The following is a 13,819-nucleotide window of genomic DNA, read 5'->3' as shown; positions in this document are numbered from 1 at the left end:
GTCTGACTTGTTGATATGTCTAAGTTCCCCAGCCCTTCCCCTGCTGTGCTCTTGAAAGAAGAACTTAAAAATTTTAGGGTAAAAAGAGACCAACAAACTGGCACAGTGGCTCAAACCTGTTGTCCTAGCACTTTGGGAGGCTGAGGCGGGTGGATCACCTGAGGTCAGGAGTTTGAGACTAGCCTGGACAATATGGCGAAACCCCGTCTCAACTAAAAATACAAAAATTAGCCGGCCATGGTGGCACGCGCCTGTAACCCAGCTACTCGGGTGGCTGAGGCAGGAGAATTGCCTGAACCCAGGAGGCAGAGGTTGCAGTGAGCCAAGGTCACGCCAGTGCATGTGCTTGGGCGACAAGAGCGAGACTCTGTCTCAAAAAAAAAAAAAAAAAAAGAACAACAACCTTCCCTTTTCTTCCACTTTCCCTACAGAAGACACAGAGAAGCATTTTTGCCTCTAGATCCTTTTGTCTAGGGTAAGTTCTTAGGGTGACAAGAGTGTGCAGCACGAAGGAGGGGGAGCCACAAAGGAAGAGAAGCCAGCTTGTTGGCATGGGGCATAGAAAAGCACAAAATCTAGGCATGAAAAGGATGGATAAATACTGCAAATATTATGTTCTTACCCATTCTTGGAAACGTCAGCTTTCTTGCTCCCTGTACTTCCAGCTGAGGTAGGGCAAAGGTGAGATTGAGAAAATAGCCATTCAGCTCAGGAAGACTTCTAAGTAAAGGATGGATTTGGATTGTCCTGTTGCTTTGACTTTTTATTTTTATTTTTTCCTGAAAAGATGAGGATCTCCCATAGCCTCTAAAGGTGGGAGTGAAGCTATTTCCATGGTAATTGAAGTTTCCAAGGGCTAGACACTTTCTAGCTCTGGCCAGTCTTGGTGTCTCTTTATCCTGAGCCTTTCTCCACTTTGCAACCTGAGCACTGCTTCCTTCCAGCAGGGCTGCTCTGTTGTCCCACCATGATCCGGGCTGTGCTGCTCCTTTGCTGTGTCCTGCTGTCCCCAGTGTCTGCCTTTTTTTTTTTTTTTTTTTTTGAGACGAAGTCTCGCTCTGTTGCCCAGGCTGGAGTGTGGCAGCGTGATCTCGGCTCACTGCAGCCTCTGCCTGCCAAGTTCAAGTGATTCCCTTGCCTCAGCCTCCCAAGTAGCTGGAATTACAGGTACGAGCCACCACGCCCAGCAAATTTTTTGTATTTTTAGTAGAGACAGGATTTCACCATGTTGGCCAGGCTGGTCTTGAACTCCTGACCAAAGGTGATCCACCTGCCTTGGCCTCCCAAAGTGCTGGGATTACAAGCGTGAGCCACCGTGCTTGGCCTAGCGGCTGCCTTTTTTTTTTTTTCCTCTTTTTTTTTTCTCTTTTTTTTCTCTTTTGTGATGGAATCTCACTCTGTCGCCCAGGCTGGAGTGCAGTGGCACAATATCAGTTCATTGCAACCTCTGGCTCCTGGGTTCAAGCAATTCTCCTGCCTCAGCCTCCTGAGTAGCTGGGATTACAAGCATGCACCACCACACCTGGCTAATTTTTGTATTTTTAGTAAAGATTGGGGTTCATCATGTTGACCAGGCTGGTGTGGAACTCCTGACCTCAAATGATCCTCCCACCTCGGCCTCTCAAAGTGCTGAGATTACAGGCATGAGTCACCGCATCCGGCCATGGCTGCCTTTCTAAGAAATGCCCAGAATTGGACCCTGACTTTCCATCCTCTTTGAAATTTCCAGCCCCAGTTTCTTCTAGCAGTATTTATCAGCATAGAAAATTTACTATGTATTGGCCAGGCATGGTGGCTCACGCCTGTAATCCCAGCACTTTGGGAGGCCGAGACGGGAGGATGACGAGGTCAGGAGATCGAGACCATCCTGGCTAACACAGTGAAACCCCATCTCTACTAAAAATATAAAAAATTAGCCAGGCGCAATGGTGGGCACCTGTAGTCCCAGCTACTCAGGAGGCTGAGGCAGGAGAATGGCGTGAACCCAAGAGGCAGAGGTTGCAGTGAGCTGAGATCGTGCCACTGCACTCCAGCCTGGGTGACAGAGCAAGACTCCGTCTCAAAAAAAGAAAAAAAAAAGAAAATTTACTATGTATTAGGCAAAAGAAGTGTTTTTGTCCTTTTCCGTTTATTTACCCTTTGGAAATTTTTAAATGAGAAGAGGAGTAAAAAGCTATTTCTTACATATTTGAATCACAGCCATCTGATTTCTCCTTCTTCTGGGTCTCTTGGATTAGGCTGGGAATGTGGGAGCAAGAGGTAGATACTGCTTTTGCGGCATTTCTGACACCTAAACAAGCTCTGATTAGTCAGTACATATCAATTCAGGTGTAGATTGGGAGAACCTATAGATCACGATGACGGTCATACATGTATGAAAGGGAGAAAGAGAAAAATTACAGTGCTACTCAGAAAATCTTGGCCAAGTTGATACAGAGCCCCAGAGTGAAGATTACATGACTGAGGAGTCCCATATCTGGCCGACTTGGCTGGGCTCTAACACTGTCCACCAGTCATTGTCTCAGAGCAGCCTGTAGAGAGGGTTGCTGCTGTGATCACTGCAGAACATTCTAAAGAGTGGAAGCCTAAGGCTGTCGGCCAAATAGAATGTTCACTCTGTGTTCTCTTGAAGGGAGATCTGAGCAGAACACCACAGGGCAAATAGGCAAATGTTTGCCAAAATTGTGCCCCTTACTGACCTTAGAGACAAGCAACTGTCCCCTCTCATGAGACAGAGAACTGGGACTGGAACAACCTACCTGGGAAAGCCCACCTCTCACTGACTACCCTCTGGTAATTTGGGGCTCTCAAATATTTAAGTAGAAAGTGAAGCAGAGGAAGGCCCTGGTGACCAGGGAATAGGAGAAGTTAAATAAGATCAGTGGGGTACCATTTCCTATGTAATTGGGCTTTAACCTAAAATGAACACAAGCCTGGAGGTAATGGGTGAGTGAAACGGTCTGTTTTCTAACTCCCACTTCAGCTGATCATTTACTGCTACATGTTGCACACACTCTGGCTGCCATTTCATATGGAACCCAGACTAAGGCTCTGATGTCCCTTGCTTCGTATTTGCAGAGCCCTGGTTCTGCCAGACCTGGCTTCCAAAGTTCCTGCCTGGTTTCTTCCATATGTCCTCTCTACCCAGGATCTAGTAGGCCTGGCACTAAGGAAAGCCCTGGAGCAGGCTGACTACTAAACTTGATGCCAGGCCCTGAAGATTTGGCTATACAGGGTGGGATGTGTGAAAGCCACATAGTCCCATACACACCAGCTCCAAGGATTCTGGAATTTCAGTGGTGTAAGGAGGAGCATGCCAGGTGATACCATGGCCTCTGTTCTGCAGGTGTTAAGATAGGCTTCAATCAGACCCAGGAAAAGCCAGATGTGTCTTTCCCACTGAGTACTGTGAGCAGGGGCAGGAATATCCTGAGCACAATATGTTCCAGTTTTTGCCAGGAGTGGGAACCTACTCCTGGCAGTGGCAGCCCATCTGGAGTGGTCACTGCAAAGACGCCAGCTGCAGCCGGGGAAGTATGGTGGGGGCTGCATGCTCCAGGGAACCAGGGAGAGCCAGGAACAGGCAGGAGCCCCGCCCCCTTTCCACTTGGCGGGTCCCCACCCTCCTGGGTGCAGCTACAGCAGCACAGCCACAGCTGTGGATCCAGGCATCCCTATGCTCTTAGGGGTCTACGAAGCCTCACTGCCCCCGCAGGCTCAGAAGTGCCTGCTCTCACTGCCTAGCCTCTTCCCACTCTGTTTTTAGAGCAAAGTTGAGGCCAAGCCCAGCACTGTTGTGACCTGGCCATGTGTGCACGCCGTCCCAGCGGTGCTGACACACCAGCGCCCTGCCACCTTGGCCCCCTCTAAACTTTGACAAGCATGGGAGGGAGAGAGAGGCTGAGGGGGAGCCAAGGGTGACTTGGCAGGGGCCTGCAAGTCAAGTGCCCCTCAGCAGGAACAGCTTGGGTCCCGTGGATGACATTGATGGTGGCAGAAGGCAGGCTCCTGGGTGGAAAGGTGCGGGTCCAGTGAAGTCCCACCTTTAAGCCAGGGACAGCCTGAAGCCTGGGTGCCTGACTGTCACTTCTGGGTGGAGTCCATCACCCAGAATGAGAACTCATGATGCTTATTCTGGGCCGTCCATGGCCCAATCAGCATGCACTTCCTCCCTTCTGAAGCCCATGAAAACCTTGGACTCAGCCACTCACAGACATTGAATCGACATGCCTGTGGAAAGGAGCTACTCACTGCCAGTCTCCTGAGGGCTGCTGTCTCTCTCAATGAAGCTCCTCTCTGCCCTACCCTCCAGTTGTCTGTGTACCTCATTCTTCCTAGATGTGGACAAGAACTCAGGACCCACGGAATGGTGGAACTGAAAGAGCTGTAACACAAACAGGGCTGAAACACGCCCGCCGCCCCCCCCCTTCCCCCGGCCCTGTCACTCCACTGCTTGCCACTATGTGGGCGACTAGAAGAAGAGAAGAGCTGTGGCTCTTTGAGGAGCCCAGACCCAGGGGCTCCCAGAACCAGGGCTATGACACCCTCTTTGGGGCTCTGCGGTTCCTGGTGTCTCCAAGCTCCCAGGTGCCACTGCATTCCCTGGTGCCTGCAGTGGAAGCTGCTTGCAGTATGTCTGGTCCAGCCACAACCTCACATGGAGCCGGTGCCTGGAGCTGCCTGCCTGCTGCAGCTAGCATGCCTGGCTGTGCACAGTGTGGCCAGACCCTGTGCTCACACACCCCTTGCTGCTGCACATCTGGTTCACCCGTGGCAGGCATGGAATCCAGGCCAGTAGCACAAGCAGAGCACAGCCTGCCAGGCCAAGTGGGTGGAACAAGCACAGTGAGCCCGAGCAACACTTGGGCCACAGAGGTTTCCAGCTGGAAAAGTGACATCCCAAGAATCCCATGACATTACTATAAATGGGCACAGCTTTGTACTGTGCTGCTCAGATAGAACTAGTCAGACAAGGCCAATGGGTCAGAGATAGTTCTCTTTGCTAGAGGTGAGTCTCGCTGAAGAGCCATAGCTTAGAGCCTGGGGCTGGGAGTTTTGTGCTATAGGAAAATTGGATAGGAATAGAAGGGATGAATTCTAATTTTTTGGCAAGCTGTATATGTGATGTTCAAAATCCAAAATAAACATCACCTGATATCCACAGGATACACAATGATGAAAAATACAATGATTAAAAAACATGCTGGCCAGATGTAAAAAACATGCTGGCCAGATGTGGTGGCTCATGCCAGTAATACCAGTACTTTGAGGGGCTGAGGTGGGAGTATCCCTTTACCCCAGGAGTTTGAGACCAGCCTGGGCAACATAATGGGATCTTGTCTCCACAAAGAATTTCAAACATCAGCCAGACATGTTGGCTGAGGCAGGAGGATCTCTTGAGCCCAGGAGTTTGAGGTTACAGTGAGCTATGATTGTGTCACTGCACTCCAGACTGAGCAATAGAGCAACACCCTGTCTCTTAACAAAAAAAAAAAAAAAAAAAAAAGCCAATTATTTTAAATGTGTTGAGGTTTCTTCTGTGGCCCAGATATGGTATACCTTGGTGAGTGTTCTATAGGTACTTGAGAATGTGCATTCTGCTGTTGGAGTGTTCTATAAATGTCAATTAAATGGGTTGATGATATTGTTAAGTTCTTCTGTATTCTTGCTGACTTTGCACGTAGTAAGTCTATCAGTTATTGAAGGAAGAGTGTTAAAGTCGCCAACTATAATATGGGATTTATCTATTTTTTCTTTTAGTTCTGTTATTATTATTTTTAAATAGAGACTGGGTTTCTTTTTGTCACCTAGGCTACAGTGCGGTGATGTGATCATAGCTCACTGCAGCCTCAAACTCCTGGGCTCAAGCTATCCTCCCATCTCAGCCTCCCAAGTAGCAGGACTACAGGCACCCATTCCTGGCTAATTTTTAATTTTTTAATTTTTTTTTATGTTTGTAGAGATGGGATCTCACCATCTTGCTCAGGCTAGGCTTGTACTCCTGGGCTCAAATGATCCTCCTGCCTTAGCCTCCCAAAGTGCTGGTGGTGGCAGAGGCTGCTGCCATCATGCCAACTGTGCAGCCGGGGCTGCACACTCCATGGAGCCAGTGGGAACCCTGCCCCTTCTGAGTTGGGATGCAAGCTCCTGGGGTGCCACTGCAGCTGCCTAAACTGCAGCTGCAGATCCAGGCCTCCTGCTCTATGAAGCAGGCAGGACCCCCACCCTCCTGGGCTGGGCTACAGCCACCCAAACCTCAGCTGTAGATTGGAGCCTCTCTGCTCTTGCGGGGGGAGGGCCAGGAGCAAGCAGGATCTACCTTCCCGGGTGCCGCTGCAGCTACCCTCCCAGGTGCAGGAGCCAGGTGTCTCTTCAGCTTGCACCCTTAGGGGCCCTAGGAAGGACCCTCCCTCATCCCTGCAGGCTCGGGGGTGTCTGCCTGCCCTCTCTCCACTACTGGTGCCCGCTCTAATCTTGGAGCAGGGGTTGGGGCCAAGCCTGGGGGCCATGAATGGCAGCAGGAGAGAGATTGATTCCTGGGCAGAAGGAGGTGGGTCCCCAGTAAGGCCCCCACCTTTGGGCCAGGGAAGACCTGAAGGCTGGGAGCTGGGCTGCCAGTCCCGTGGACCAGAGTGGGGACTTGTGGTTCCTCTTCCAGGCCTTCCCATGGGCCAATTGGCACACACTTTCTCCCCTCTGAGGTCCATGGGTTCAGCCAGAGCAGGGCACAGGATAGCCAGAGGATAAAGAAGGCAGAGATACCATGGGCCACCCTCTCCAGGGCCTTGTCTCTGCTGAGAGCTGAACACTCCACAGGACGACCTGTCTACGAAGAGGAGCTACCCACTGTGGGTCTCCTCTGAACGGTTCTTTTTTTTTTTTTTGACAATCTCTGTTGCCCAGGCTGCAGTGCAGTAGTGTGATCTCAGCTCCCTGCAACCTCCGCCTCCCGAATTCAAGCAATTCTCATGCCTCGGCCACCCTAGTAGCTGGGATTACAGGCGTGCACCACCACTCCCAGCTAATTTTTGTATTATTAGTAGAGTCAGGGTTTCACCATGTTGGCCAGGCTGGTCTCGAATGCCTGACCTCACGTGATCCACCTGCCTCAGCCTCCCAAAGTGCTGGGGTTACAGGCATGAGCCACTGCGCCCGGCCTTCTCTGTGCTGTTCTAACACTAAATATAACTCTTCATCTTCTTCACCCTTCATTTGTCTGCGTCCCTCATTTTTCCTGGATTAAGGACAAGAACTCAGGCACCATGGCCACAGAGGTTTTTAGCTAGAAAAAATTTACACCCCAGAGATCCCATAATATTTTGGGAGCTTGTCCGGGATTTGCAGAAGGGTGAGTAAAAGCAATTCTGTCCATTTTTTCAGAGTCTCTAAACTCCACAATAGTCAAAATGAAGGAAAAATACCAGGCCTCTCTCAGCCAGTTAAAAGTAACTAGCACAGCTGCCAGACTTAAGACATGGAGGACAGGCTTGCTGGGGAGGACACTGTCAACCCCCCATCACCCTCGAGTATTGGAAATGTTGGCTTTGTTCCAACCCAGTTTCCCCTCATTGAGGTCTAGCTGTCGCATGGGACTGGAAGGAGGTCTTAGGGTAACTGAGGGTATCTGGCCGAGGCCATACCTTGGTGTTATCCAAAGGCCCTTGGACTAAATCCAGTCCCCGACTGCCCACTGGGGTGTTGACACTAGGACCTCCAATCTTTTTTATTGTTATTTGTTTATTTCTTGCTTGCTTTCTAGGCTGTCATGGTTCCTATCTCTTTTATATACAATGTTAGATTGTAACACCTGCCCCCACAGCTTCACCTGCTTGTGATAGGGCAGCAACATCCTTAAATGTTAAGGATGTTGTTGCAAACCAGAGAGATTTCTGGGTAAAATGAGCATTTGGCTTAGTCATCAAGTATAAAATAGAAGGTTAAGGGTACCGCAAAGCAACCTGTGCCTTCATATCTGTATGTAAATTTGTGGTGAAAGTGTTCTTGTAATTTATTTGATTGCCAATTTAGGGCCAAGCACCTTGAGGCACGGAAAAGAAGCATTGCCTCAGGAAAAAATCTTTTCTGTAAACACAAAGACAAATAGTCCAAGGTCCTTTATGTGCAGGCCTTTGCCTTGCAGGGTGACCCAGACCTTTGCCAACATTGTAGAATTGATTCAGCCCTCCTAGTGGCCATCTCAGGAGAGGCTGCAAGGGGCAATCCCAGGGAACTGGGGAAGCAAATCCCAGAGTTACCTCCAGCGGGGGAATCAACTCCCTCCGCTCCTTCCTATCCAGGTTCTTTTCCAAGCTTGCCTCATTCTAGAAATAATTTTAGACTGTTCCCAGTCTCACTCCTGCCCCTACAACAGATGCCTGGTGAATATGGCCCCATTAAGGTCCAGGTCTCCTTTTCTCTTCAGGACTTAAGGCAAATTAAGGGGGATCTTGGCAGGTTTTCAGATGGCCCTGAAAAATATAAAAAGGATTTCCAGGCCGGGCGCGGTGGCTCACGCCTGTAATCCCAGCACTTTGGGAGGCCGAGGCGGGCAGATCACAAGGTCAGGAGATCGAGACCATCCTGGCTAACACGGTGAAACCCTGTCTCTACTAAAAATACAAAAAATTAGCCGGGTGTGGTGGCGGGCGCCTGTAGTCCCAGCTACTTGGGAGGCTGAGGGAGGAGAATGGCGTGAACCCAGGAGGCAGAGCTTGCAGTGAGCCAAGATCGCGCCACTGCACTCTAGCCTGGGTGGCAGAGCGAGACTCTGTCTCAAAAAAAAAAAAAAAAAAAAGATTTCCAGAACTTAACCCAAGTATTTTAGCTCTCCTGGAAGGGTGGCCATGTTACTTTTGAATCAAACCCTGAACACTGCTGAAAAGTAGGCCACTCTTGTCAAGTGGCAGAGAATTTTGGGGATGAGCTTTACATCTTGTATAGGGCCAGGGAATGGGAAGAGCCTTATCCAGTTGGAAGAATACCAGTGCCATTAGAGGACCCTAAATGGGACCCCAATAATGAAATGAGACAATGGAAGAAGAAATTCTTTCAGGTGTGCATATTGGAGGGCTTGTGAGGGACTGGAACTGAGCCTCTGAATTGCACTGGGCTATCTGTGGTACATCAGGGATTGGATGGGAGTCCCACTGACTTCCTGGAAAGGCTAAGAGGGGTCTTGGTAAAATACACCCCTCTATCTCCTGATTCAATAGAGTGACACCTGGTCATAGGGAATGAGTTTACTACTCAGTCAACCCCTGATATCAAGAGGAAGCTGCAGAAGCAGGCCATAGGACCAGGTAGTATTTTAGAGGACCTCCTGAAAGCGGCCACCTTGGTCTTTTACTATAGGGATCAGGAGGCCCAAGAGAAGGAAAGGAAACACAAGAAAAAGGCAGAGGCTCTAATAGCCAGCTTGCAGGCTCACAAACCACAGAGCTCCTAAGTTGCACCTGTTGACTGCTACAAATATGGACCACTGGAGGGAGGACTGTTTCCTAAGACACCAGTCCCCGGGTACAGGGCTGGTCTCCCAAATGATGCAGTAGAACTGATGGGTCCCGAGTTTCCTTTCCCTGGCTTTGGTAATTTAGACCACCATTACCATCTAGGAGCCCTGGGTGATTCTGGGGATCAAGGGAAGGAGGATGGACTTCCTCCTGGACTCAAGCGGTCCTTTCAGTTCTCCTCTCCAATCTAGGCACCCCCCTCTCTTAGCATGACTGTGAGGGACATCTCAGGAAAAGCCCAACCTTTTAGTTGTCACCTTGGGCCAGGTCCCCTATTCCCGAGACTCCCTTTCTCTCCCTTATTTGAGGAGGACCTTCCCCCACAGCTTCACCTGCTTGTGATAGGGAAGCAACAGAGGAGCGCCGCCTGCCAGCTGCTAGCTGCAATTTGGCGAGGGCCATCTGGGACTAATTTAAAGGGTTCATACACTCTCCTGAGGCATCTCCTTGTCCCAGGCTTTGGTTTGAATCCCTGGAATGGAACACTAGACCTGAGGCAGATGACAGCAGGAGTCAGGGCAAAGCACAGGTGAGCATGGCTAATTCCTGCTGATTAGGCCCCCCCACTTCATGGGTGGCGTGCATCCTACATCACTGGACTCCTTTGACCCTCAGACTCTGGAGAAAGAAAAAAGCTTTTTCCCCTTCACAGGACTTCAGGGCCAATAGGGCTCCATGGCTTGGGGGAAGGGAACCCAGAAGCCTGACATGCCAGTAAAAGGGTAAAAGTTACACAGCACGCTGCCACACCGACACAGACCCCCTCTCTGCACGCCAGCCCGCCCGCACCCACCATGGCCACAGTTGAGCAGCTGGAAGGAAGATGGCGCCTGGTGGACAGCAAAGGCTTTGATGAATACATGAAGGAGCTAGGAGTGGGAATAGCTTTGCGAAAAATGGGCGCAATGGCCAAGCCAGATTGTATCATCACTTGTGATGACAAAAACCTCACCATAAAAACTGAGAGCACTTTGAAAACAACACAGTTTTCTTGTACCCTGGGAGAGAAGTTTGAAGAAACCACAGCTGATGGCAGAAAAACTCAGACTGTCTGCAACTTTACAGATGGTGCATTGGTTCAGCATCAGGAGTGGGATGGGAAGGAAAGCACAATAACAAGAAAATTGAAAGATGGGAAATTAGTGGTGGAGTGTGTCATGAACAATGTCGCCTGTACTCGGGTCTATGAAAAAGTAGAATAAAAATTCCATCATCACTTTGGACAGGAGTTAACTAAGAGAATGACCAAGCTCAGTTCAATGAGCAAATCTCCATACTGTTTCTTTCTTTTTTTTTTTTTTCATTACTGTGTTCAATTATCTTTATCACAAACATTTTACATGCAGCTATTTCAAAGTGTGTTGGATTAATTAGGATCATCCCTTTGGTTAATAAATAAATGTGTTGGTGCTAATAAAAAAAAAAAGGGTAAAAGTTGTGGGACTTCTGGCTTCTCTCTCTCCATGCAAACTGGTTGCAGGAATGATATAAATCACTGTATTCTCTACTCCATGGTTCAGCTGGCCTTTTTGGCATGGCTAAGGTTGGGTAGTAAGAGATTTAAAAGGGGCCGGGTGCAGTGGCTCACACCTGTAATCCTAGCACTTTTGGAGACGAAGGTGGGTGGATCACTTGAGGTCAGGAGTTCAAGATCAGGCTGGCCAACATGGTGAAACTCTGTCTCTACTAAGTATACAAAAATTAGCTGTGTGTGGTGACATGCACCTGTAGTCCCAGCTACCTGGGAGACTGAGGCATGAGAAACGCTTGAACACAGGAGGCAGAGGTTGCAGTGAGCCTAGATTGCACCACTGCACCCCAGCCTGGGCGACAGAGTGAGACTCTGCCTTAAAAAAGAAAAAACAAAAAGATTTAAAAGGACTTCTTTAAAAGGAGCACTATGGTTAAAAGTTAGCTTAACTAAAAGTAGATGTTCATAGATATCCAAGCTTTAGGTATACTTAAAAGGCCTTTATGTCATTTCTCTGTTTTTCTGGTGAAGGGTCTTTTCTTCTCAGTCAACTGAATTATCTTTCTCCATTCTTGTCTTGCCACTCTTGATGCGCACATGAGGGGCCCCAAGATATCCTCTGATGGCCTGGGACTCATTGGGAAAATGAAAAGAGGTGCCACTGACCCATATTGGGAAAGACTTCTGTTTTCCTCATGGAGCCCCAGGAATTAGGAGCAAATGGATCCCTCTCAAAATGTTTTTGTCTTCCAGTTATGTGTCCTTATTAGGCCATAGAAACTACATGTTTTCCTGGCCCTGCTTCTTAAAGGGCTTAACCCCAGGGCCAGCAATGCAATTAGGAGATTGGCACATTAAAAATCTTAAAACTACTGGATCTCTGTCTGTTTCTGTGTGGATATATATGTGTCAGGTGTGTCATATTTATATAAAAGAGCTCTAACTGATTGGCTTAAAGGAAAATAAGTGTTTAGATCAAATATTTTGAAAGGAAAATAAAGCTGTAATGCCTTTTAGTTCATGGCTATCACTCTAGTGGAACAGGAAGCATGAGAAAGTGTGGCCTTACACAGCTCATAGTAGGCCATTGCCTCTGGAGGGAAAACATAAAGTGGCACTGGTGCCCACCTAAGGTCAGAGTAAGACTGGATCCCAAAGGGGGATGCTCCAGGGGATCCTCTGGATTTCCACCTCTCCAAAGAGGATGCTTTTGGCAGAGGTTCTGAGGTCTACTACTAAGCCCTCCTTAGAACTTTCTCGCAGTTGCAATACTGTTTGGCCCCAGTATTGCATGGAATCTGGAGTTACTGCTGAAAGGGAAAGTGGGATGCCATTGCATGTATCCAGGCTTTTATGCTGTTGTGCTAAGCAGGGGTCCTGGTTAGCCTGTGATGCTCTCCTTTGGTGGTGTTTGACCCCAGTGTTCTTTGAAGTCTGGGGGAGTTTGGCCTTTAAATATCAAACTGCCATGGAAACTGCTTTACCCGAAATTTTGTTTCACAGTTGTATTAGGGATATATATATATACAGCATTTAGGTGTTGTTAACTTTATGCAATAATATTGGGGTTGGTGATTGGTACATTTCTGGTTGTGGGAAGGATAGTTGTATTATGTTAGGCACAATTATTACCTTATTATTGTCTTTATTCAAAGATTATATATGATCTCAGGAGATGTGTACATATATATGTACATGTGTGTGTATATATATGTGTGTATATATATATATGCGTTTATTAATTATTAACTTACATGATCACAAGGTCCCATGATAGGCTGTCTGCAAGCTTGAGGAGCAAGGAGAGCCAGTTCGAGTCTCAAAACTGAAGAACCTGGAGTCCGATGTTTGAGGGCAGGAAGCATCCAGCACAGGAGAAAGATGTAGGCTGGGAGGCTAGGTCCATCTCATGTTTTCACATTTTTCTGCCTGCTTTATATTCACTGACAGCTGATTAGATTGTGCCCACCAAATTAAAGGTGGGTCTGCCTTCCCCAGCCCACTGACTCAAATGTTAATCTTCTTTGGCAATATCCTTGCAGACACACCCAGGATCAATGCTTTGCATCCTTCAATCCAATCAAGTTGACACTCAGTATTAACCATCACAAGTCCACCCCTTGTCAACTTGAACCCATACACATCTCCTAAGATCATACATAATCTTTGAATAAAGCCAATAATAAGGTCATAGTTGTGCCTAACATAATACAACTATCCTTCGCATAACCAGAAATGCACCAAACCCCAACCCCAATATTATTACATAAAGTTAGCAATACCTAAATGCTGATAGGACATCAATAAATCTTATGTCACATGATAAAGGAAAAGGAAATAAAATGAAGATATTTTCTTAGTACAAGTGTTTACATGCATAAGCATGTTTTTAACAAAAGGAGGAAATACTCATGACAATTACGGTCCTTGTTTTTGCAGCTGGTCACGTGGTCATAGCTGGTATTGATGACTACCTTCTTCAACTACCCATTCTGTATTCCCTTTGCCTTCAGCAAGCACCTCAGCAGGTCATGGTTTTTTTCCTGGTGGAATGACCCAAACCTTCATTCCTGAGGGGTCTGGACTGTTTGTCGTCTGCCTGGATTGGGGTGTTGTAGTTTCCCATTGACTTTAATCACGGGGCATGGTAATACTAAGAGATGCCCTAATGGATCTCCTATATTCCATGCATACTCTTTCTTTTCTCTGTTGTGGAGTAGTAGACTGATTTCATCTTGATAGTCTGGGTCAATCACCCCAGCCAACACTGTAATTCCCTTCTTAGCCTGTTGACTTAAAGGTAGGAGGAACCCAAAGTGTCCAGGTGACAATCTTAACT

At 48.0% G+C, this 13,819-nt stretch overlaps 1 protein-coding gene across 1 annotated transcript; it reads left to right on the top strand.

Moving 5' to 3' along the window:
- The first annotated feature begins 10,252 nt into the window (after window positions 1-10,252).
- Window positions 10,253-10,911, top strand: LOC129010044 (fatty acid-binding protein 5-like). The gene has a single exon (XM_054443750.2). It carries the CDS (start codon window positions 10,304-10,306, stop codon window positions 10,709-10,711), a length of 408 nt encoding a protein of 135 aa, XP_054299725.1. The 5' UTR covers window positions 10,253-10,303; the 3' UTR covers window positions 10,712-10,911.
- Window positions 10,912-13,819: the final 2,908 nt, after the last annotated feature.

Source organism: Pongo pygmaeus, chromosome 10, assembly GCF_028885625.2.
Source record: "Pongo pygmaeus isolate AG05252 chromosome 10, NHGRI_mPonPyg2-v2.0_pri, whole genome shotgun sequence".
Classification (NCBI taxonomy): domain Eukaryota; kingdom Metazoa; phylum Chordata; class Mammalia; order Primates; family Hominidae; genus Pongo; species Pongo pygmaeus.
This window is presented reverse-complemented; position numbering and strand designations above follow the sequence as displayed.